The sequence below is a fragment of the Apodemus sylvaticus genome, chromosome X, assembly GCF_947179515.1.
Source record: "Apodemus sylvaticus chromosome X, mApoSyl1.1, whole genome shotgun sequence".
In the NCBI taxonomy this organism is placed as follows: Eukaryota; Metazoa; Chordata; class Mammalia; order Rodentia; family Muridae; genus Apodemus; species Apodemus sylvaticus.
The window spans coordinates 121825023-121851827 of NC_067495.1; the positions used below are offsets into that span (position 1 = coordinate 121825023).

A 26805-nucleotide genomic window follows, 5' to 3' on the forward strand; every position below is an offset into this window, starting at 1 on the left:
ACTTATGAAAATGTTTTTCAACCATTCAGCTTAGGTAATTACCCATGGCTTTGACTCCCATCAAAGTTAGCCAAAGCTTTCTTCTCTGTGGAGTCTTTACCCAACACGCACTTTCTTACTAGACCTTTTGCTGTGGAAGTTGTACAGCTACCTCAAAATGAAAAGGGGTTGGAACTGAGCTCATTATATTTTTCATGTCTCCTACCAAACCCCTCCCTTCCTTTCACTTTAGAAACCATCCCATATGTATTCTATCTGGTACATAGTTAGCTAATTTGGAACTCTGGTCATCATGACGATTCTTCATTTCATTTCTTTAAGCCTAACTAATTAGAGTACCATTGAGAGTAGCTCCTTAAATGTACTGTAAATTTCCCCCTGTTCCTACTATTACTGCCTTAGTTCAGTTTTCCTGATCTTCAGGCATAGCCATCTGCAAACTCTTGTCCATATCCCTGGCACAGAGATTATACAAACCTTACAATATCCACCATGGAATAAAGAGTGCATTCATTATTGATAAGGCTTACAAATTATGTGTTGGTTGGTCTTCCTATATTTTGTGAGATTTTTTTCTCTCACATTACACTTTTGTTTGTATTCTCATATCTGGTCATAACAAAAACAACAACAAAAAAAACGTATAGTTTCTTTCACACTCTCCCCTTCTGCTATGATTTCGTATGTATTATTGTCCCATATCCTGAATTCTCTCTTCATTTTTGTTTGAGGGAACTAACTTCAGAACTCAGTTCATGTCTTCCCTGATACTCCACCCAGGCAGAACTGGTCACTGTCCTCTGTGTGTGCCTGTACTTTGCTTCCCATAGCTCTATTGTAACACTCAGCACACTGTATGATACACTTCTCCCACCCACTTCTATATCTTCCCTATTGTAATATGAATGAACTCCTTGAAGGCACAACTTCTGTTTTACTCCTTTCTATATTTTTAGTTCCAATCCCCATGGCCAAGATTTTATAAGTACTCAGTAAATGCTGAAAATAGGCTTTGAGTCTCTTGTAGTTTCCTTTTTCAAACCTCAATGGTTTTGCAAACCTGCTGAGCCCGGGCAGACAATCCAAGGAACATGTACTGCTGTGCTAAATATCAGAAGTCAGTCCAGAATGAGCCAGGGCAGGAGAAACATGCATGATGTGAGAAGGCATGCAACGTGTCAGACTGAAGGAGCTGACAGCAAATGAATGGATACAGTTAGACTGTATGCCCTTATTTTTCCTCTCCTGTTTCTTGCTTTCTATATCCCCGCACTATCTGTTATTTTCCCTAAATGCTTCCTGAAATGTCTTCTTCAGTTCTCTTCCAACTTTCAGCTCTACATAAGAAACTATTGATCATTCTGAGATAGGAACATTGCTGGTAAAAATAAATAAGAACATAAAATATGCATGTCAAGGCACCAATATATTCCTATAAAGGGACTTCCAGGAACTAGAAATTCCATCCATCATATGGTCTTTGGATTTTAAATTTAAATATGTTTATATTCCCTCCCAGGGTGGCTCCAGCTAGCTTTTCAACACATGATTTACAAGAGTAGCTGTAAGTTTACATTCCAACAAACTTATCCTTTATTACAAAACTGTGTGATAACATTATGATCAGTGCCTACTTATTAAACTGTTAATAACTTTATTAGTCAGTAAGGACATTTCTGATGATTTAGAATAATTAGTTCAATATGATTAAAAGGACTGAATTTCATTTCCCTCCAAAACCATTTAAGTGTAGTGTGATCAATATTGAAATTTTAATGAAGTGGGAGGAAACAAAAGAAACTGTAATGGCAGATGCACAACATCATTGCCTGATGATTGTTAGCTAAATATCGGACCAATGAGAGAGTATGATACATTCATTAGTAATTGAGGAGGAAACCACTGTTTGGTATGTCAGTACTTCAAAAATTCAAGATAGGGTGTACTATTCAAAAATCTTTCCAATTATTGGCTTGGAAACACAAGATTTACTATTAACATCTATTTTCACAGGTAGATCTCCATTTTTTATATCATTGTAATGGTATAGTTAACAACTGCCCTCAAAATGACATGTTATTACCAGGCTCCTAGCAATTTAAAAACTAAAGATGGCTATTCTAACCCATTCTTCTAAGCCTGCAATTCCACAACTCCCCTTTTCGATTAGAAAGCCCAGTACTCCATCAAAAAAGAAGAATGATTAAAGGAAATAAAACATAAGGCAATGTACTTTCTGATTACATCTCTACAATTGATGTCTTGCTTTCATGCAAGGTACTAAAGTGCCCATGTACTGAAATTACCATTTCTGTTTAAAGCTGAAGCAATCAAAACAAAAATGGGCAAACCCCTTTTGTATTGCCCTGGAAAAATAGATCATTTTGAAGGGTGTTTTCATTGTTTCAAGAATCTGTTTAACCTTCCATTACACAGAACCAGGCCATACCATCTAGCAACAATGATTTAACACCAATTCTTCTGCAAAAGGTTGCTGTGAAAATATTTTGTTTATGTTTCTGGAATTTTTGATCAATTACTGCTGCTTCTCTTCTAGTTTATTCTGTGATGCGCGTTTGTTTTGAAATGGGACATTATGTATATGAAGGCCAACTTCTTGATTCTTGACAATGAAATGTCACTGAATGTGATACCTTTTCTCCCCCAAGTTTTCCCTTTCTCTGCTACAGAAATAGCCAAGTTTGCACTGTAATAAAGTAAGCACATTTTTAAAACATTCTACTCCTATCTTTCTGCTGCCTTGCTCCAAAGTTCTTCTGAAGCTTATAAACAAGTTTAAAAATAAAATTCCCATTGGAAGCCAGTGGGTGGTGCTTTACGCTGATTTCAAAGGAGAAACCATTTTTCAGACTTATGACCAACAAGGGACACAATGCATATTTCTCTAACTACTTGACTGAGAGGGTATAAACACGAAATGGGAGATATGCCAGTGTGATCAATGGTACTTAACTTCTCCCAGTAAAACCAATTGTTGACAAACTACTGGCCTATCTGGGAGGCTAAGGGAATTTTCTATTTCTGATAGATAATAATGTACAATTAGTATCATAGATTGTTCTAATATTTTTTGACGGTTAACTTCTAGGAAACAATAGTGGATATTAGAGAAAATATGGTTAATCTCTGTAATGAATAATAATTGTAGAATATATATTCTGTACAATCGTCAAGGGGTGTATTTGGATGTAGTGTTGTTGAAAGCCATGCATTTCTACTGTTTTTGTCATGATAAAAGCAGAAACTGTCTATGTACTTCATGTTGCATGTTCACAACCCTTTCCACACAATCAGTGGTTAATTGTCAGGTAAATTTAACTGTGGTCCCTAAAATGACAAATGGTCTAAATACAGTGGCTATTGGAACCTACCCACTGCATAATGATTGGGGAGCCAGAGAAAAACTGAGAATAGAATGGCAGCAGACATCCAATCTAATTATAGGTGTCTTTTTAACCAGCAAGAGGAAATTGGAGGAAGATAGATTCTTGTTTCTAATCTACTATCTGTCTCAGATCAGAAAGGCTGGGTGCTTAAAGAGTTAGGCTTTTTCCGGGAGAGAAGCTGAGTGGCAGAATTTGGAAAGACATTGTTCTTGCCCTAATCAGTCAGAAAAGACCATCTGACCTGAGGGGGAAGAGCATTGCTTTCTAAATTGGTGTTCCATGTTCTGAACCTCGTTCCCTTGCATTTATCATTTTTGCTTCTAAAACTGCCTTTGTGGGTGGGATTTTGACTTCAGAAACATCCTAAGACAGGCATTTGTATGCAAGGTCAAACAGAAAGGCATTGACAGAGCTGGCTTCAGTTCTTTTTCCTGACAAGTGGGACCAGCTCTTGGTGAGAAACACAATGCTTCCACAAAAGAGATGGTCAGTTTACAAATGCCCTTTGGAGGAGAGGGGAGAAATTTTCCAAAATAGTAAGGTTTTCTACTCATTAAAAATGATCAGAAAGGTAGAAACAGAAAGCAGATTTAGTGAGGCTGCTGGGTGATGCAAGAGATATTTTTGTTGTGATAACATATTCCATATGTGGGTTTTGGTGATCACAGCACAAGTAGAAATTTACTAAGAATCATTTAAGTGTGCACTTAAAACGAGTATGTTTTATGATGCATAAATTATACTTCAATAAAGCAGTTCAAAATTCTCAGAAGTAACTTCATCCCTAATTACCTAAGAAGTAATGATGGGGGAATTAGGAATGTAAGCAATGCGTGGTGGTTCCCAAAGCCAGCTTTCCAAATGGCTCCCCACTGTTTCAACACCACTGTGAAGCAAAGGATAGGAAGATAGGGAGACCAGAGACCTGGAGCATGCAGCTGGGTGGGGGCTGGGTCCATTGAGGTCATTTCCCACTTTGTGTTTAATGTCAATGACAGGCGTTTGAAAGAGACAATCCATATACGCCAATAAAAGTGAGTGGAAAAGAAACGGTTGCTTAAAATGTCAAACTCTTTCAAATCAAAACAAAAAAAAAACCCTAATAATTTAATAAGTGGCATCTGCCCTTTCGTTTTTGTACTCTGAAAACTGTGGCTCTCCTTTTGACAACTGAAAAAAAAAGTTGACATTTTATGTCTGTGCTTGAAGCTTTGCTGTAATTTTTTTTTTGAAATGGAACTTAGCATTCTTCTTCAAGGGGAAGGGGGGAGTATACTGGTGACATACAGTAATGGATTTGTTTACCTGGGTCTCACACGGGGGCTAGGATAGGATTTGCCATTCTATTGGTGGAGCAAATCTGGTTCTCTTTGATTATCAAAATTTCTAAGTAGCTGTTTTTCACTACATGTACAAATGAAGTAAGATCATGGGCAGAATCATAAAATGCAGTTCTTGGCATCACAAAATAATTCATATTTATCCCATAAACATAGGGAAAATAGAAGGATGGCTGAACTAAAGACATATTTATTTCCGCCTTCTGGAACTGCAACCTGAAGTATATGTACTAGTACAGGTTCCTTTAGAAACTGCCCGTTTAGACAGAGAACAATATGATTGGTTTTTTTTAAATTTATTATTATTATTTGTGCTGAAAAGTTACAGGTAGAAGGTGTTTGTAGGAAATCTGGATAGAAATCCTAAGGACCAGTTTCCATGTGGAGAGCAAGCAGAGGACCTTGAATGAAGCTGTCATGATCAGAGTAGAAAAGTCAGTGTGAACTTGGTGGCACCATGGGATCCTTTCTCATGATTTATTTCCTTATTTACTCAAGGCTTCAATCACCAACTAAGAAAATGTGCTAACAGATGAGAGTGCTCCGATCCTGAAGCACTAAAACAAACCCACAAGCAAATGTATTAATTAGGTGATTTTTTTTCTCTTACACTTGACCACATTTTCAACAACGAATGAGTACTAAACAGGATTAGAAAACTAGCATTAACACAAGTTTTTAAATGATCTCACCGCTTTGAGGATTAAAAATATGATGCTTATTCAAGGACCAGCCTCCTAGGTTAGATGCATCCATCTCAAAGCCCTGCAAAACCACTGTCCTTTGTTCCCAGAGAATAAATTCAGGGCACATCTCATATTCATATCCCACAGAAACTGCAAGAGAAGAGTTAATAGCATATTAGAAAATTGTAAAATATTTTGCTCATGTTCACATTAGTTGATAATTCTGTGATTGTTTGATCAGCTAATGATTTCTGATACGGGGTAAAATCTAATAGCAATACATTTCACCTGGCATAGTACAGAACTGTGCTTAGAATGGCACTGGCTCTCTGAGAATTCCATGCACAGAGCATAATTCCTTAGTACTTTTACAAAGGTACAGGAGAAAGCTGGTTTTTCACTTCTCTACATTGCAAAATGCATTCAGGAAATGGACTTTGGAGTACCGAACCACTTATGCAAGACTTGAATACATATGACACTAATAAAATTGATTTAGTCCATTCATATATTTTCTGTACTAACAGCCTTTACTTTACTGAGAGGCCAGAGTTTGCTTGGAGTGCTGCAACTGTAAATCCTACTTTGTGTGGATTATGCTTTCACTTCTGCATATAGAGTACCAATGGGACATCACCCAAGCATTTGGCTTCAACTCCTATGAAGCACAGATGTTGTGCATTAAATGTGGAACCCTAGTATGCCTCTAAAATGGGAATTACAGAATATGGTATCTTAGATGTCTTTGCCCTACTGAAATATGTATAGCCCAAGCACACCAAGTCCTAGTCATTTTCTGGGTTGGTGAACCTGCTTACCCGTCGGAACCCCAGATTTCTGCCTTCTGAATTTCAAAATGCTTTCTAGCACCTAAATGTTCTAAACCTAAGAGTACTGGCTCATTACTCTACACATCCCAATGGTGCTTTTGCTTTGCTGCCAGATTAAAATAGGCCCAGTTATCTGATGTTATTTTCTAGTACCAGCCTCTACTAGATCCTCAGATAACTTTGGAGAGCTCAGTTTCTCCTCTCCTGTTTGGTTATAAAAACTGGTAAAACAAATAAACAAACAACTGTTTAAACAATGGCAGAATAACAAATCCTAAATGAAAAATGAATGCAAACCATTTTTGGTAACTGTCATTATTAGGTAGTCAGAAAAACAAATTGATTTGCCTGTGTGTGTGTGTGTGTGTGTGTGTGTGTGTATTCCATAGGGAGATAAGTCATCTTTAAGATTATGAGAATATTAGTCTCTAATTTTATAAATGCATGGCCAATCTGAAGTAGCAGGTTACATTTCTTTTGGTCTTTCATTCCAATAAAGCTTAGGAGTACAGAATAATACTTTTTCACTGGGTGTGGCTTATGATTTGAAGGACCCTACAGTTAACACTAAGATTTTTGCTATTGGGTTTGAAATCTTTTATATTGTTTTAGAGAAGGGAATATGAATTTTTATTTTTGTTTCACTGGGCTTCACAAATTATATAAGCAATTTGGATGTCATTGCACTTCTATCAGCCATCAGTTGGTTAAGACTCATGGGAAATATTTTGTGTGTGTGTGGGTGAATACACATTTGTATATGTTTGCATATGCGTAGAGCCCAGAAGTTGACATAAGTGTGCCTTTATCGGTAGCTTATTATTTTTAAATTTAAAAATTATCTTTATTTTGTTGGTGTATTTATTTGCTTGCTTTGCTTGTGTTTACATGTGCCTGTTCCAAATGTGTATGTGGACTTTAGAGAACATGAAGAAGTCATCTTTCTCTGTTTACCATGTGGTATCCATCTATCTAACTCAGGCTATCAAACTTGGCTACAACCAGCATTACCAACTAAACCATTTTGCCAGCTCCACCCTTAGTTTTGGTGGGAGCAGTTTCTCAGTAAACTGGAACTCATCAGCTCAGCTAAACGGGTTGACTGGAAAACCCAGGGATCCTCTTTTTTTTCTATGCCTTCTCTGTTCAGGGATTACAAATGCATGCCACCACACCTGGCTTTTACATGGATTCTGGGGATTGAAGTCAGGTCCCCATGCATGAACAACAGGTACTTTATCTACTGAGCCACCTCCACATTTCTGCAAAGTAATTTTTTTTTTTTAAATTTTAGTCTCAACCAAGCAAGCAACATTATCAAGAGTAATCAGTGGGCAAGGGCAATTACTAATCATAAAATGAAGGTAATGTCTAAATGGAAATCATTTCAGGGGTATCTTTATAATGCTGTTTTTTTTTTTTTTCCGAGACAGGGTTTCTCTGTATAGCCCTGGCTGTCCTGGAACTCACTCTGTAGACCAGGCTGGCCTCGAACTCAGAAATCCGCCTGCCTCTGCCTTCCAGAGTGCTGGGATTACAGGCGTGCGCCACCACCGCCCGGCTTTATAATGGTGTTCTTTTACGAAGATAGGTGTGAATAAGATCTCTCAGCTAAAAGGAATCTCAATGGTTATCTCTGGTTCCACTTGTGTTATCAATGCTGTCTACAATCTTCCTGATACCTCATCATAACTCTTCTACTGCTTAAAACAACCCCAAATAGCTGATTTTAAACTAAGAAAAGAAAAAAATTGGCTTTCAGATCTTCTGTTAAGTAGCTTTGGGGTCTCAGGCAAGTTCTTCATCTTTGGGAGTTGGGCTCATCACAAGTTGGGAGAGGGACATTAAAATTGGTCCTTCTTATTATGACTTATGATGTTTTGACTTGTGAATCTTGTGAACAATATTATGTATAGTCTTCCTAGAAAACTGCAAATATACACAAATGTACCAATTTAGATCGTTAGTTGTGTTAATATTCAAGTAATATTTCTGGATTAGAGACACATGTATTAATAATTCTTTTCATTCTCCATTTAGCATTAACACCATATGATTCAAATTTTCACTCCTTTTACATAGTATCTGGTAAGTTCAACTTTAGGATCAAACTAACAAGCCAAATATTCCAATGCATTTCATGTTGGGAAAATCAGGCGGTTAGAGAATATTGTTGTGTAGAATAACATGGTTTCTGCTTCTCTTGCCAATGTTTAAAAGTCTTGATTAATAAATAATTACGACAACAATAATTGCAAGTTCCTTTAAAGCCATAAACTCGTTCCCTACAGTATGCCTGGCAATTATGGGATCTGCCTTCTGCACAATGTAAGTCTGGTAAGCTCCCCTAGAATTCCTTCTCCGGAAGGTGATTGTGCAGTTTTGCAAATAAGCAGTGTGCCTTGGTGACCTCTGATGATGGTGTGGAGCCTGCTTTTCCCTTCTCAGTAACAGTTAAAGATCATCCTAACTCGGCAGCAGGAAACGCTTACATAAAGCATCAATTAAACAGTTCTCAATGCAATGGTAATGAGACATGCATACTCTTTTTACCTCCTCCTATCTGCTCTCTGAATTGCTCTCTAGTTCACAACAAAAATCTGCATTGGCTGCAAACCCCACAATTATATTACTTTTTTTCTCCCCAGTCACAGCAAATAGCAACAAGGCAGCCACTTAATAAGTTCCTTCTAATTTTTATTAGATTTACTTTCTCCTGAGAAAGCTCTATGAGCTAATAAAGTTATAATTTATACTTAAGACTTGTCCAAAATTCCAACTGACTTTAATGAGAACGGCTGTGTGTTGGTGTATTTTTGTGTGCAACTCCTTGCTCATAGTAACAAGGCAAGGTTTCTTTCTGAGACCAGCCCACTTTAGCATAATCCTGGAACTTAGAATTGGCTTCTGAGAAGGAAAAGTTTCACTCTCTGATGCTGAACTGCTCTCAAAAAGCAATAAATACAAACATGGCAAGTACAACAGCAGTCTAATCTTCAACTTCTCATGGAAGCATACTGCTGTGCACTAAAGCCCCAGTCGTTTGTATAATTAAATATAGGGCAAGGGGATTTATATCGGATCCAGTGCAAAAAATGCTAAGCTTTGACCAAACATTTTGCTCAATACCATGGCAGTTGCCATGCTAGGCAGAGTGTACCATGACCAGTTTCAGGCGTGTTCCCTGTAGCATTAGATCATTAACACAATACTGTATAAGGCACAGATTCAGCCTCTGACCCTCTGAAGTGAGGCTAGGAAAGCTAGTATAATAAGAAAGAAAACAATAACTCAACAGTATTTCAGAAGGACTGTAGAAATGGTTTAGACACAGGGATTGGCATAGGGCCTCATGTTGGTGTGACTATACTAGAAAGGCAGTTGAAAAAAATCAGTATGGAAGAATACTTTCTTTGAGCCATGTGATCCCCTCCATTGTGACATCCTTAATTCCATTTAGAGTTCCGTCTTTCTGTGTTCTTTGCCTCACATTCACGCAGACATTAAACCAATATTTGCTAAGCATGGGTCACTGGTTGTCATGATACACGTTATTGCAGAGGGCTGTGTCTTCTGGTCACAGGGACACATGCCTGACTTCATTATTAGTCTTCCTGCAAATGTTATACTGGCTTATAAAGAATATTGAACATGAAAGACTAACTTGTTCTCTCTGAGGCATTAAAAAACAACAAACAACAAATAAAACAAAACAAAACACTAATGTTCAATCTATATGGGCAGCATCATTTTATTTTTTACCACATGTGGACTATAAGAAGGCCAAAGAGCAGAGACTAGAGACATGGCTCAGTGGTTATGAGCACTGGCTTTTCCTTCCAGAGGACCAGGGTTCTAGTCTCAGCACCCACATGACAGATCACAATGGTTTTTAACTCCTGTACCCGAGAATCTGACACTGTTGCACTTACATACAGGCAGGCAAAACACCAAATGCACATGAAATACAAACAAATGAAAATATATAAAAGAAGACTAAGGGGCCATACTGTCCCCTGGCATCCATGTAATGACTGTACCATTCATCTAATGTGGCTAGAATAAGGGATTGACAGTAAGCAGCCAAGGTAAAGATACAGTGTAACAAAGTTGATTTGTGAAATATGACAAATTAAGCAGATGGTTTTCAGTAGCTTCAGGCTTCAGGCTAAGGCTTCAGAATTCATAATGCTTGCATTTATGAAAGTAATGTATAATTAAAAGTAGTCTGGTACTCACTGCAAAAAATGTATATGTTACCTTCATGAACTCAAAATACATCTAGAAATAATTTGAAGACATTTAAAAATAACTAAGAAAATGAAAATAGTTTTCTTCAAGAGAAGTCATTTAATTGAACAATAAATATTTCATTAAAACTATAATAAAGCAAAACCAGAAAATGATACAAAACACCCACAGAACCAAAGAAGGACATAATAACAGACCAAAACTATGTTGATAAAATGTTATCTATTATAAATAAGTACTTTCTCTCAGAGTTGTATCTTTTCCTATTCTCTATTAATTTATTATAGTAGAGGTTCCTTGATTTGACACACTGCCTGGTGGCCTAAAATGCTTTGTTTATATATAATTCCTGATTTATTAAGACTGTCTCTATCAGGTAGTGAGTTTATATTGAGTGCCTTTTCAGGATTTGGGAAAATAGTCATAGTGTTTTCTTTTGTTTTGTTTTAAATTTAATTTAATTTTTACTTATTCATTTTACATCCAGGTCACTGCCTTCCTCCCAGTCACCTCCTCCTAAAATCCTTTACCCATTCTGTTCCTCTTCTCTGAGAAGGTGGGTCCCCTGGGTATCCTTCCACCTGGCATATCAAGTCTCTGTGAGCCTAGGTGCTTCTTCTCCCACTGAGGTCAGAAATGGCAATCTAAGTAGAAGAACATATCCTATGTATAGGCAAAAGCTTTCAGGATGGCTTCCTTTCTGGTTGTTTGGGACCCACATGAAGCCCAAGCTGCACATCTGCTACATTTGTGCAGGGAGGCCTAGTGTAGCCTGTGTATGCTCTTTGGTTGGTGGTTCAGTCTCTGAGAGCCTCAAGTGTCCAGGTTAACTGACTCTGTCTTACTATGGAATTCTTATCTTTTTAGAGGCCAGTAATTCTTTCTTCCATAAGAGTCCCCAAGCTCCAAGTTTGGCTGTTGGTGTTTGTATCTCTCTGAGTTAGCTGCTAGGTGTAGCCTACTTTAATCTTCTAAGATAGTGAGTTAAAACAATAGATTCCCCAATGTTGAACCATCACTCTAGTCCCAAATTAAATTCAACTATTCAACTTGATAATAATACATTATTGTTTTAGCCAGTCACTGGATTTGACTTGGGTGGTATTAATATTTTAGGATATATACCTTATTCATTCACAAAAAAGGGTTAGCCAAGATGATATATGTAATATATTACATAAAAAGATGATAGGATATATGTAATTGGGTGAATAGAAGAAATATAAAAGGCATCTAGGAGCTATTCAACTGTTTCATATTAAGTCCTGTGTACTGAAACCCAATGTTGTAACATTGTTTTCTGGATGCCTTGTATAAGTCTAGTTGCATAAAGACCAGAGAGATGTTCTGTGATCATATACATTTTTGGGAGTTCCTTTGTGTGCCCGTGGCTACCTCTTATGGTAGAGCCACATCACTCCACTACATAGGCAAGACTAAGGGGTCACTTCTCAGTTTATTCATTTGTTTGTTCAATCATTCAACAAATGTGCAATATTTATTGAGTACCTCCTGTTGACAGGCACTGTATGGGACACTGGGGATATGGGAATGAATAAAACAGAATAAAACAGAATTCCTCCTGGCACAGCTTATATTCTAGTGAAAGAAAAATAAATAGCATACAGGAACTTACATATGCTTTGGTAAGTATTACAAGAAGAGAATCTGTAATATTAGGAGTGATTCTAACGAGGGAATTTGTTGGATGGAGGAGACAAAGAGAAGATGTCTACCTAGTAAATTATACTACTACTCTCTCACTTTGTGCGAACATGTTCTAAAGACCTCTTACAACATCTGTGGATAGCCTGAATCTGTAGAGAGCAGCAAACCTTTATGCTGGTATTTTTGTCTATGTGCCCTGCAGCATTGTCACACATAGTCACATAGTCAGAGTTAATCTATTCTTCCATGTTTCCTGCTACGGTGTCTGTTTCATACCACTGTTCTTGTGCTTTGAAGTCATTAAGTAAATTAAGCATTAATTGAACACAAGCACTCCAAATAGCACGGCAGTTGATTTGATAACAGACTCTTCTATGTGACACTAATAGCCCATTAGTATCTAGAGTATTGCTATGCTGGACAAGAAGATGATTATTTTCTTGTTTTTGAAAATGATCATTATGTATGCATAGTTTTTGTGTGTATATATGTGCCATACTGAACACATGGAGGTCAGAGGGCACCTTTGTGGAGTCAGCTCTCTCCATTTACCTGTGCCTGGGTTCTAAGGATGCAACTCAGGTAAGGCCACCAGGCTTGCATGTAAAGCAGTTTACTAGCTGAGCTATCTCGCTGGCCTCAAATTATTCTTGTCTCGGCAAGATGAAATGGGAAGAGATATCATTATGCTGCTCAGAATGGCATGCAGTCTAAAACTGCACGGAGTATTTATTTCTAGAAATTTTCATTTAATATTTTCAGACTTCAGTTCACTGGGTAACTGAAACCAAGAAAAGTGAAACCAGATGAGAGCAGAGGGACTACTGTAGAGAATCACCTTGACTAACAATGGTCTTGTATTTGCACCCTGAAAATATTTGGAGTAAAAAATGCATTTAATACACTTAACCTTCTGTACATCAGAGTTCAGCAACATTGTATAATATCAGTATATTTCTTGGAATTGAGTGATTGACTGGGGAATACAGCTTTCTGCTGCTGCCCAGAGACATCAGAGAATATGGTACTATATATCACTAGCCTGGGACAAGATCAAAATTCAAAGTATGACTCTTACTGAATGCACATGATTTTGATGCCACTGTGCCAACATGAAATTATAAGTTGACTTCTTATGAATTGTGTGCATAGAAAAAACTATTCTTTAGGCAAAAGAATAGTATGTGCTGAATATTTTGATACTTGGCACTTTCATGAAATATAAAGGAGGTTGGTTTGGCTGGAGTCACTTTCTCTCTAGTGCATCAAAAATAAAGAACCGCAATCATTACCAACCTTGCCTAGTAAAAGGTAAAACTAAAGATTGTTATCCTTTCACACTGTTTAGACAGTTGTGTTTGGGTAGGCCTTTTAAGAGTGGGACTCATCTTGGAAATGGGCTTTTAAAAACATGCTTTATTAAGAGGGATATAATATTGTAAAGAAAGGAAATACCCTTTTACTTTCAAAAGCATTTAGTTTTAAAGGATAAATTATTTTCCCACCACATCTTGAAGGACTGTAGTATCTTGAGATGAGTTTATAGAAGGGAGTGGAAGGCAATAATAGTTACAAATGCTGACTTGACTGATTTGTTTGTTGTATTCCTTGATAAATCATGCAATTTTTGTCTCTAGATCCTATCTTACAAATGGCTTTCCAACTTTTATTTCTGAATGCCACAAGAGTTTGATTGTGAGTCTCTCTCTCTCTCTCTGTGTATATATATATATATATAAACACACACAGTGAAATCAAGTGTCCCTAAGCAATATTTATTCTCTTCTAGCATCATATTTTGATACTTTTTATTTTATTCTGATAACTTTCTTTCTATTACTCTACATTAAATTACATTCTATTATTTCAGAAATGCTGCTTGACTCATGAAATAAGTTTTACAATCTACCCATGAGTTTGTCCAGACTAAAATGGACAATAATACTTGCTTACCAGAATAGTGTGCCACTTAAAAGCTTTGGGAAGCCTTCAGTTCTCTTACTTTAGAGATTCTATCTCGTATTAAAATGTACACAATTTATAGCCTGCATTAAACATTTTATATTTAAGCTTGAAAACCCGAATAGCACTTGAGAAGTTGTCATAATGCTTGGTTTTGCAGACACTAATGTTTATTAGTGGTGATTTTTCTGGTTTTCTTTTTATGCTTTGCTTTGAGGTTGCAAGCATGTAATTGTTCCTTAAAACCTTCTACCCTAGGCACTGTGCCTATAAAGTTGACGGTTTAACACAGTTCTCTTCTCAGTTAACAATTATGAATTCATGAGTGGAAAGAAATGAAAGATTATTATCTCTGCTAGCTTTCCTGACAGGAAGCCACTGGGGCATAGAAATTGGGTGCTTGTTAAGGTGGGTCAAGAAAGACAGCAGAAAAAGACACGCAGGTCCATTTGAGTTGGAATTCCTGCTCAGTACAGGCTTTTAGGTTCTTTCTGAACCTCAGTCTCTTCCTCTGGATATTGGAGATCTTATTAATTGTGCTATGCCTACCAAGCAGGAATGCTATATGGATTAAAATGAAATAATGTATGTGAAATTACCTTGCAAATTGTAAAGCACTCCCCATTTATTATTAAAATATTCAGTGGGTCCTGTTCTCATGGCTGCCCAGCTAGCTTAGGTTTTACTGAAGGAAAATTTATGAACACTAAAGCATCATTCTCAGGAATGTTTTGTGTGCACAAAGCAGCCATAGCTTAGCACCTATTACTATTAATGTTCCCCTGTTTCTCTCTAACACAATTTAGACAGACTCCTATGCGCTGTGAACCTCGAGGAAGTCTAGTTCTCACAGAAACACCACTCTTTCTTGCCAAACTACTGTACTAAATAATTATGCAATCATTGTTGCCAATAACCTTGAAGAAAAATAGGATTGTTTATGGTAGTGCTACTAAAGGCGGATGGCTGATTTTCTGAACTTCCAGGACTCTAAACTGCAGCAATTTAATTTAATTAAAATGAAGACCAGGCAGAATGCATTATTATACATTGATAATATATGCAGACACAGGCGGACATAGGGAATTATTTTGACAAAAATTCACATAATAAATGCAGATCAGAGGCCCTGAACAAGCTAGTTTGTCAAATTTAATATGCCATCTCTAGAATTTTAACAGCACTATGAACTTAGCAGTAGTGATTTTTTTATATTGTTGTGTAAGCCATAGAGTTGGGAAAGAAACGAAATAAAATACAATGATTTCTAGACAGTATACTTCCTTTAGAACCAGGGAATGAAGCACTAAGGCCAAACCCTTTCAAATGCTCATGGGCAGTTTTCAGCAGGGCAGACTTTTCTATGAACTGGACCAGAAAATCTTTACCCAAGATGAACTAGTGATTGTGGCTTTTGTAGTGAATATTAGGGTGAGTTTTACTCTCCTTCCACTTGATCAATAGTGTGCTTGGATTAATCAATCTTATTAGTTTTTTTTTTTAGTAATACTTTTTTTTTTTTTTTTTAGTAAGGAGTCCCCTATTGATAACTCCTTTTCACTCTTTTATTATCCCAGTTGCCAAGGTCTGCTTCATGGCAGTAAATGATGGGCTAGTGTAGGATGTTAAACACTCCCCTTTCCATCATGGTTGTCTTTCAACACTTTATTCTTCTTTTGTGACATTCTGGTCCTTAGATACAATACCAGTTCCCCAAAGTTGAACTACATGGGAAGCAAGATTTTCACATTTCAAACTAAGTGACATTTCAACTTAGATATTCTCCGCCACTTCAAATTCAGCTTATTTAAATTTGGACTCCCCTTAGTCCGTCTTCCTGAAATAGCTGGGCCAGAGATTGACAGTTAATTGGTATGAGAAGGAACAAGAGTTAAATCCTTCTTGGCCAAAGCCTTAATCAAAATCTTTGCTGTAACTAGAATATTATGAATGATGGTTAAGGCTTATTTCAGTTTCCCATTGCTACTGCAAAAACCGTCACACACTGAAAGTATCCAAAGAAAATAAATTTGTTCTCTTACAGTTGAAGTAGTCATGAGTCTTGAATGGATTTCAATGAAGGAAATCCAAGGTGTTAGCAGAACTAAGCTAACATCCACTGATTTAAAGGGTAGATTCCATATTTGTCATTCCCAGCTTTCAGTAGCCACTCATATTTCTTGTTTTGTGGTTCTCATGCTTCTTCAAGACCAGCACTACACATCTGTCTCTCTGTGTCATTGTCACAGTTATATTTTCCTATGACTCTGATCTCTCCATCTGAATCCCTCTTTCATTTTCAAGGCCTTTCTGATAATGTAGGCCTAGACAAAGTAGGACAATCTTTAATCACACATTCAAATCTAATCATCAAATTAAAATTTGTTTTTAAACTTAATTCTCTTTTAGCCTGCAACATAGCATATGCGGATGTAACAGGTGAATATTTTATAGGATGTTAGGTATTTTTGTGTTGCCAAATATCTATATTAAGATTTCTGAATTTAAAAACAATCTGAGCAGCAGCATATACTACACTGCTGTTACTACCTGATTAAAAACCTTGTCTATTTCTACACATATTGGTATACTAATTCTAAAATATTGCCACGTTCACAATTAAATTTTTGTTCAGAGCATATAATAGTTGTGAACATTTCACCCCAGTGATTACATGTTCAATGCCTATGTCTCCATACATTTATTACTTGAAAGTTTCTTTGTTCTTCTTTAGGGATTCACCAGGTTTCTTTAGAGTAGTTGATTCTCCAACTTCATTATACCACTTCTTTAGATGCTTAACCGTTATCAGAAAATTATGTTAGTCTCTATGATGGGAGGAGAATTAATCCCCCCCTTAATGGTTATCCAATGCAGAGTGATTGGTCCTGAAACCATATACATGCAAACAGAAATTGACTCATCAATTTGTATTTATTTGCACATATATACACATGTATGCATGTGTATTTATTGTTTGCACAGCAGTAATTAAAGAAAATGAGGTCATGAACGTGAGAGCTGTGGGCAGGGGAGGGATTTGAGAGAAGGTAGCTGGGAGAGACTAGAGGGAGGAAAGAGAGGAAGAAAAGTGATCTAATATATTTTAATTAAAACAGATTAAATTTATTGTAAGGAAAAGAAAACACACATAACAGGCTAGTATATGTCATGAATCTAGTTATGCTATACATATATGTTAACATGTGTTATAGATTATATCTATAAATATAATACAAACTAGGTTTTTCTTTCAATAAAGAAACATGGTTTTTGTTACCTATTTACTAACCTTAAATACTTTTAAAATGTGTTAAAATGTGGTTAACACTAAAAATAAACGATCACGTGTTTCCTTTTTTAAGCCAAACTATAGACAGAGATAAAGGATATGTAGTAAGTAATGTTTCTTTAGCCACCAGTCTTTTAAATCATGGCTAACTGGGGCATTCCTTACAAGGCAAATAATCTATATTTCAGTTTAGGTATTATTTGTGCAATTATTTTGGCCTTTTATTTGAGACCTTTGCAATTTTTTCTCTACTCTAAAATTTACCCTTAAATGTATAAATAAACTTTGTTTTGCATTACACTTCAGATATTTCTAAGGATTTCATTATGTTTTACTTTAATTATTATCACTAGCATTGCAAGAAAACCAATAACTTTTTTAAACATTCTTTTTCTTTTAATTTTTTTGAGATTATATTTACACCATTTCTCCCTTCCTTTTCCTCCTTCCAAAGCCTTCCATATGGCATTTTAATTACTGTTATTTTATAGTCATAATGATATACATGGGTGAACATTTAAAAGAAGTCAATATCAGAGTCCACATATTAATTTTTGCTTATGTATGTGGTTTGCATGCTTCTATAATTATAGATAAATGTATTAGTGATTCCCTCATTGGGGATGGTTAACCAGAACAAAGAGGGATAGTTTAGAATATTCAGTTATAGAGATAAGTATGAGGAAGAGATGCAATTCATGTATAAAATGAAGATGATAAAATGGTACAGTCAGAGGTTAGCGTAATACTTCTGTCAATGAAATGTTTACTATGTACATGTGAGGACCTGAGTTCAGTACTCTAACCTCACATAAAAAGCCTGGTGCTGTGTATTAGTTAGGGTTTTACTGCTGTGAACAGATACCTTGTCCAAGGCAAGTCTTATCAAGGACATTTAATTGGGGCCAGCTTACAGGTTTAGAGGTTCAGTCCATCATCATCAAGGTAGGAGCATGGCAGCATCCAGGCATGCATGGTGCAGGAGTTGCTGACAGTTCTACATCTTCATCTGAAGGTTGCTAGTGGAAGACTGACTTCCAGGCAGCTAGGATGAGAGTCTTACACCCATGCACACCTACCATGATACACCTACCATGAGTGATACACCTACCATGCCTTCTAATCGTTCTACTTCCTAGGCCAAGCATATACAAACCACCACATGCTGTATTCCTGGGGCTTCCTGGGCAGCCAGAGTAGTCATATCAATGAGTCCTAAGTTGTATGACAAATACTAACCCAAAGGAAAAAATAGTCAGGAAATGATTAAACCCTGGCCTCCATATGCCTTTGTACACACACATGCCAGCACAAACATACACAACAAACAAGCTGTGCAGTCACTGAGGGAAATAGCTTGGGATTTCTCAGTAATTTAAATATGGTATTAGCATGATGCCCAGAAATATAGGTATATATGCAAAATAATTAAAATCAAGTATTGAAATAAAGACATGTATATAAATATTTATAGAAATACTACTCAAAACAGACAGAAAACAAAAACAGTGCTAATGTCATTGTGTTGATAAAGGGGCAAACTTATTGTGTGTGTGTGTATATATATATATATATATATATATATATATATATATATATATATTACATACATATTACATATATATATATATGTAATAGAATATTGTTCAGTCACAAAGGGTAAGTACAACTCTATGTGATTACATAAATAAACACTTGTAATGCTATGTCAAGTGAAAGAAGCCAAACTCAAAAAGGTCATTTACTGTATGGAGCCATTGGTTTGAAATGTACAAATTAAGGAAATATAGGAAGATAGAAGGGAGATTAGTGGATTTCAGGAGCAGAGAAGAGAAAGGTGTGAAGAGTAATCTGGAATAGATATTGGGGATGGTTGCATAACATTTTGAATTGTGCTAATTGCTTACTATAATTGTAGGGTTTTTTTTTTAAAAAAACTTTTTTTTATTGTTTTTTGTGAATCATGCACCCCAATCTCACTCATCTCTCTATTGCCTTGTACCTGCCTTCCTACCCTTGCAACCTCTCCCTCAACAAAGAAAAACATCTGATTGTGGAAGCTGTAGTGTTTCACATTGTGTCCCACACTGTACTCTTTTGTCCACACTTCTTTGCTTGCAAATGTTCACTGCAATGACTTGTTGGTCTGGTATGAAGCCTCTGGCTTCTGCTACACTATCAATACTGGATCCTCACTGGACTGGAAGTCCTCTTGGATTCTGTAGTTTTGTGTGTGTGTGTGTGTGTGTGTGTGTGTGTGGGAATGGCTCCTTCATGCACTTTAGCAGTTCATCGTTGGGATAGATTTGGCGTAAGTCAATTCAAATCCCTGGATCTGGACGTGAGATGTCTCTGAGCTGGTCAGCCCAGCAGTTCTCCAGCTCTCACACCATCAGGGCAGGCTCACCAGTAATGCCTACAACCAAAGTCAGCTCTACGGTCCTGCTCAGGCGAGGTGCAGGGCCCACTCTCCCAAGTGTTGCAGCTGGTAAGGTACATGGCTAGTTTTCCCACTCATGAACCTGGGACCAGCTCTCCCACCTGCCATAGGTGGGGAGGAATGAGGGAGGGGAAGAGGGTATCACACTGCTCCACCTCCCAGCAGGTGAGAGGCAGATCTGGTTTTCCATTCATGCCCTCAGGGCCAGCTCACCTGCAAGCCTCACATTCAGGCTACTGTGTGGCCCAGGCAAGGTGCAGGGACAGCTCTCCTAGGCATACACCCTTGAAGCCAGCTCACCTGCACAGGTTTTAAATCATATTTGATAGCTTCTTTATTGGTTACAAAACCTAGGCCCATATCCAAAATTAGGAATGTGTTTAGATGCCTCTTTTAAAAGAACATTTTATTCTTTTCTAACTGGAGTTTAAAAAAATAAAAGCAATGCAATTTTAAAACACTGTTTTGAAAACTTAAAAGTGTAGCAATACACTGTTTCCTTTATCTATGAAATGGTGTGAATCTAATTCAAAACTGGTAAGGTCACAACAAACTGAATCAAGCAGATGCACAGAGCCTGCACTACTTGATGCTAACGTTACCTAATGGTTAGTTTGCACTTAAGATGTAAGAGGAAACAGGAATCATCAGAGTAGAGGCCCAGTTTTAATCTCAATGTGTGCGAATTTTAAAAGGTAACTGTCAGTTCAGTAGGGAGAGTCCAGAAGAAAGTAACTAGAATGGGGACAATTCAAACTCTCAAGAAGGTTTTGACTTTAAGGGTTTCACTAGAGTGTGTGACCTTAATTCATTCTTTGTTACTCTTACTTTTAGTGAACACTACACAGTTTCAAACTTTAGACAAGTGTGTGAACAGGATGCAGCTACCACATGAAGCTTTAATTCAAAGTTTAGGTAAAGAAAAAAAAGGCACAATGAACGTCGACTGAATTTTATGTGCACAGGAGTTGAAAAATCTGGGCCACTTTAAAGAGAAATTGATTCTAAAATTTACAAAACCTATAAATAATCAGAGGCCAAACCACTTTATTAAAACAGATTCTCTAGCAAGTAAAAATCTTGCAGTTTAAATATATGCTTGTATCCATTTTAGATACAAGACAAAACTCACTCTATATTAAAGTGGCTCCACTTGGCATATGTATATATTTGCTATGTGTGCTTTATCAGTTAAAACACCCCAGCTGATTCACACAGCTCTGATGGCACCTGTCTCCTCTTCATCACAATAAATACCAGACATAGAAATCCCTTGCACACTTATCCTTCAGGGGCAGCTCCACTGTGCTGGCCAGGTGAGGTGCAGGGCCTGCTCTCCCAAGTGCTGTAGCAGTTGAGGAACAGGAACATCTCTCCTGCTCTCAGGACCCTATTGGGGCCAGCTCTCTCACTCACTGCCAGTGGTGAGGTAAAAGGGAGGGGAATGGTTCTCCCCCTTGCTGATGCCATCGCACAACAAGAGGCAGGGCCAGCTCTCCCACTACCAGCTCCCCCCCCCCCCCCCGTTCAGCTCCCCCTCAGCCCCCACATCCAGGGTCAGTTCTACTGTCTACTTCCTTATAATCTAGGCAGTGTTCTTCTAGTTTCTCAGTTGATCTCCTTCCTGGGAACCCATCTGGGCCTGCTTGGTGCTGGACTGGTGGTCTCATGTTTTTAGGGAATGTAAGGCTGCTAATCATTCATAAATTCATAGAGAAGAACACTGAGTATAGACATAGCCTCTCCCTTCTTTGCCACCCAGTGACATACATCTGATATGGTAGCCACACCTGCAAAGCCTCTAGGGGCAGGAAAATATGAGTATCCATTCAAATTTGGGCTCAAACCCATGACCCTGAGATTGAGCCTCATGCCCTACTGATTGAGCTATCTGAGCACTCCCTGTATGTAAGGTTTTATGGTATGTAAATTACATCTCAAAAAGCTGTTATATTTTTAAAACCAGGTTTAACTTCATGCACATAAATCTTATGATGAAATAATAGAAATTATAGTAGTTAGTTCTTCATGTTGATAAATTTTTTACATGTAACAGCTCAAGAAAATAATAACCAATTGTAACACCAACAACTAGACTAATCTTTAAATCCAGCAGAGGTCCAAGGAGGTGCTTTAAAATTTTGAAGATAAAGAGGTAAAGAGACGTATAAGAAATTTTAGTTTATTCTACCCAGTATATCAAGAGCTATAGGCTAGAATCTGGGGTCAGAGATTATTGGGCTTTGAGTATATATCAGTTAGGGTCACAGAAAGATTCAGAAAATAGTTACTGCAAAGAATTTGAATGAAAGTATGGGGGAAAGCTAACTATCAGATGGCAGCATTGGGCAGTACTGAGCAGCACTGGGAGGCCTCATCTCATAGGAGCAAGGGAGAAAATGATGACCCAGAGATCAGAGAGACAGATGGCTACCCACCATAGGACGCTGAAAGGCAGCCTGGTTTCTGGTTGAGCTAGGTTTAAAACCCCAGTGACCCTAAAGAAAACCCTACAAGGAAAGGTAGCACACTCCTGGACACCAGGTTCCTAACATGAGGCCTCAGCTCACAGTTATCATTCTGTGGCCATCAATCACATAAAGGCAATGCCCCAAGCCCCTCCACAGGTAGAAAAGGTGACCACAGGTCACATAGCCTCAAGACAGAACTCCAATTTAATGAGGTACCTATAGGCCTGGAGGCTTAGCCAATAAACTCCCCTTCCCAGATACTTCTCCCTGCAAATTGTATTACACCCCAGGCCCGTCCTGAGAAAGCAGAGTATGGTTTTACTCATCACAACTCTCTACCGTGACAATAAATGCCTTAAAACCATGGACTGCCTCTTTTCATTGGGATCCACCATGGGGAGCAATGGAGCAGGTCTTTGTCTAAAGAGCTGGCCACTAATCTCCTGCAGGAGGCCTCTCAGCTCTCCTAGCCATGGCCTTCACTAAGTCAAGCTGCCCACTGGATAAGCCAAAGACTTTCTAGTCCTCACAGGACCCAGCTGGAGCTTTCCCCTTTCTCTTTGGTTGTGGGCTAGATCCAGCCTGCTCAGCTCTTCCGCTGCGCAGGCCTGCAGGCCCGTGGAGCTGGCTCAGGCAGTCCCCAGGGACCTCAGACTGTGCTTCCCAACCCCTGGAGCAGGGTCCCACTGCTTCCCATAGCCTGCTGCCCAACCGGAACTGGCATGGCATATGACCAGTCAAAACTCCGGAGCCCTGGGGCAGATGAGGACCACCTTTTAAACCCACAACCCTCCAGCAAGATAATCTCAACCTAGAGAAGGAGTCTCTATAACTTTCGTATAACTGCTATACTCAAGAGAGACCAAGTGTTGGCTGGCCTTAGTGTAAATTGGCCTCCTGTCAAGTTCCGAGTTACAGAGCGTTTTCTATACTACCTATTGACTAGATGATATAATATGATATTCTTTCAATAGGAATTTGAATACAAGATAAAGTAAACCAGCAGCCTGGGAGATGAAGACCCAAGAGAAAGGGAAAGTAGTTAGTATTGAAGTTTAAGGCAAGCTCACTAATAAGTACCATCCAGTCCCTATTGGGGGAAGCAGTGAAATCTTGGTCAGGAAGGGACCAAGGTCATCTCAACCTGCCCAGACACCAGAAAAAAAAGATACCAGCGTTTTCATTTTTCTCTGAAATAGGAGAGGAATTTGATACACTATAGTCTAAGAAATATTGCTTAGTGATATGGAGTCATAGCATGGTAAACACTTCCAACGAAGGATGTGAAAACAGCTCCTCCACAGAGATTCAGCTTCTAATCTGTCTTTAGGTTTCTGGACAATATGGTAATACTCTGTCTCAAGATTATAGAATATCAAAAGGATAGGAAATCTGGATGATGTTATTATATTTAACATACTAAAGTAATAAGTTAATGGATTTTAATCATCCTAGACATAAGTGATAGCAAGTAGAGATGTCTATAAGGTAGAATTTGTAGTTTTTAAGTAAAAATGACAGTCTAACTGTCAAATTAAAAAAATAAGTTCTTCAGAACACCACACCAAAGTCTAAAGTTAGAAAGTAATAGTCAGCTATAGAGACAGTTACAAGCTAGATATTGTATGATTCCATTGGCATTCTACTGTCATGAAACTAAAATATATTTAATCAAAAATGTATCAAAGGAGAATTCTAATCAGGTCCAAACTATGTGTTTACTTTAAGAAGAAAATCTTATATTCCTTAACTGGAAGAAAGATCAATAAATATTACAAATTCAAATTGATACATATCTAATATTTTCTGTTTTGTAAGCATAATACTGCTATTTAAATAGAATATAAACAGAAATATTTCAACATACCCAAAGCTTCTGCCAGGCCCCAAACCTTCTGTCCATAGATGTCAGTCTTGTTCCAAGCAAATGTATAGACCAGATTAATTGCAGCAGGAAACCACTTCTGTGTGAGTCGCCCTTCCACAGAGACTGTGAGGTGTACTTTAATCATGCCCACAGGAATTGTTGAGTGTGTCAAAAGGATCCGAAGCAAAGTTTTATACCCAGGTGTTCTACTGCTCAGGTAACTCAGCCTCACAAAGCTGGATGGAATGGGGATTTCCTCCTGTACAACCTGAAATTGAAACACACACATGCACACACACACACACACACACACACACACACACACACAAAATTAGCCCTCCAGGGGTCACAGGTAGAGTACCTTAGCACATGCTTTGTTGTCTGAGAAACAGACTAAAGGAAAGTGAATACTGGGATCTACTGCTGTATGTCAAGCCACATGTTCCCAGATTTTTATGAATCTGGGCAACCAAAAGTTTTGAATTTTCTATTAAAATCTGAATGAGAACAAGAAATACAGCCAACACTACAGATTGCTCTCAACTTGTGCTGCCAGAAATGACTGTAAAGAACAATTTTCTTCTTTCAACAGTGTTCTAAAAATTGCTTAGCAAGAGTTGGGAAAGGTAACACTGCCGAATGTCAAGCAATATAGCGCTCTAGGCTCTCTTAAGGGGTCTTTCCTCTTTAGAAACACATCCACCAAACCCTTGCTTGGCGCTATGTCACACATCTCAATTCCAGTGTTTGTTTAGGCTGAGATTTCTAAGAGGAAGAAACACAGAAGAAGGTATTGATATTTACAAGCAGAAAGCAGAGAGTGGTACTTAATGACAAAGATTTTGGAGTTAATCTTTACTGAAGTCAGCAAGTTTGTTTACTTTGGAGCTTGGAATGATCTGGAGGTCAACATTTTAATCACAATTTTCTCACATTTTTCTTTATGACTAGATGCACAATTGGCTGGGTATAACTTTCTCCAATTTGGCTCCAATGACCAAAATGAAAATAATTCCCACTAATTCCTCTGCAAATCTTGTAGTAAACATTGGTTTCAGAGTTAAAATGCCATTTGGCTTTGTTAATTAATTGGCATTACTTATTTGTTTATTACTACAGATGGAGCTAAATGTCAAAAACTGGTAACTAAAACTGATCTTGTATTCCATGATTTTTATTTTTCAAAATAAAATAGCTGAAGAGGCCATTTTATTCAGGATATTTAACATGACATGGAGTATGTAAATATTTTCATTTCCTGTTTTATTCCTACTCTTTTTTTTTCAACTTCTTTATACTTACACCCAAAGTGGTCCAAAGAGCTGATATTTAAATGCAAAGCAACACATAATTTTCTAGATTTGGGGTATTTTTGCCACTTCCAAGGACCTGATCTCTTCTGTATACCCTTTAAAAAAAACATTTATTTTTAATGGTATGTGTCTGTGCTTGACTGTGTATGACTATGTGCACAGGAGTGTAGGTGCCCGTGGAGGCCAGAAGAGGGTATCTGATTCTATGAAGCTAGCGTTAAATGCAGTTGTAAGCTACAAAATATGGGTATTCTGAATCAAATTGGGATCCTCAGAAAGAATAGAAAGTGTAGTTAACTTCTGAGTCCCTCCAGCCCCTTATCCATATTCTTTGTTTAGTATTTTCTCCTCTATAGTATATGTTTTATATTAAAATTGTTCACTGGCTACTTTTTCAGATCCTAACTCTAGTCAGTGATAATACAGTGGTTACCTTAGTATTTCATTTCTACAAGGAAATATTTCTAAGTTTCAAAACCTTTGTGTTAAACCAAAGACTTATACTTTCTAATGATATCTATAGAAGAATTAATGCACCAGTTTTATATATATATATATATATATATATATATATATATATATATATATATATATGTATATATATATATATATGCATTCATTATTTTACAGCTATTTTCTTATTTCCTAAGGAAAAGTGTTGGAGTAGCCAAGACAGTTGACAATATGGATGGGGTTATTTGGTGTAAATTGTTCCTCAGTGGGAGTACCAAGAGCTTTGGGGGCTGTTGTGATAGCAGTAAAGCCAATTGAATCTTGGAATGTTCATTAAGCTTTTTGATTTTTAGATCTGTAAGCCATTTATGTGACATCTACTTTTAAATATCATTAAAAATTTTCTTTAATGTTGTCTATGGATGGTAGTATGGCTGCCAGAGTCATTTAATAATGAATATTTAGTAAAGAATAATTCTTGGGAATGCTAAACTATCTATAAAACTCAAATACTAAAAAACCAACATTGTGGAAAGCGCCCCGTTTCCAGGCTTGAAAACTACCTTACTAAATACAGCTAAACAAGAAGAACTTTCATGACTTCTAAGAACAATGACAGTAAATATGACCTATATAACAGAAGAAAAATAGATTTTAAGCAGCGTCAATTTCAGAATAGAAACAGTCCAAGCTGATTGATTATAGTGTAATCACCATTAAGCCAGCTCACCACGATTTTTTAGGGCACCATTTTAATTTGGTCAAAATTGAACATTTCTCTTGAGAGCTAGTTAACCTTGCTATTTCATGGCCACAGATAGTGCC

General features: G+C 37.4%; 1 protein-coding gene and 1 non-coding gene across 4 annotated transcripts in view; both read right to left on the reverse strand.

The window, feature by feature from the left end:
• The window catches only part of Tenm1 (teneurin transmembrane protein 1), a 576328-nt gene that overhangs the window by 118170 nt on the left and 431353 nt on the right, over positions 1–26805 (reverse strand). For all 3 annotated transcript variants that reach the window (XM_052170726.1, XM_052170727.1, XM_052170725.1), the window contains exons 18-19: positions 24215–24482; positions 5440–5583 (exon numbers count right to left, since the gene is read on the reverse strand). In XM_052170726.1, the coding sequence (XP_052026686.1) occupies positions 5440–5583; positions 24215–24482 (412 nt within the window). The remainder of the gene's footprint in view (positions 1–5439; positions 5584–24214; positions 24483–26805) is intronic.
• On the reverse strand, positions 21557–21688 carry LOC127675921 (small nucleolar RNA SNORA17). Its single transcript, XR_007975598.1, has one exon. It is a non-coding gene; the product is annotated as a small nucleolar RNA SNORA17 (small nucleolar RNA).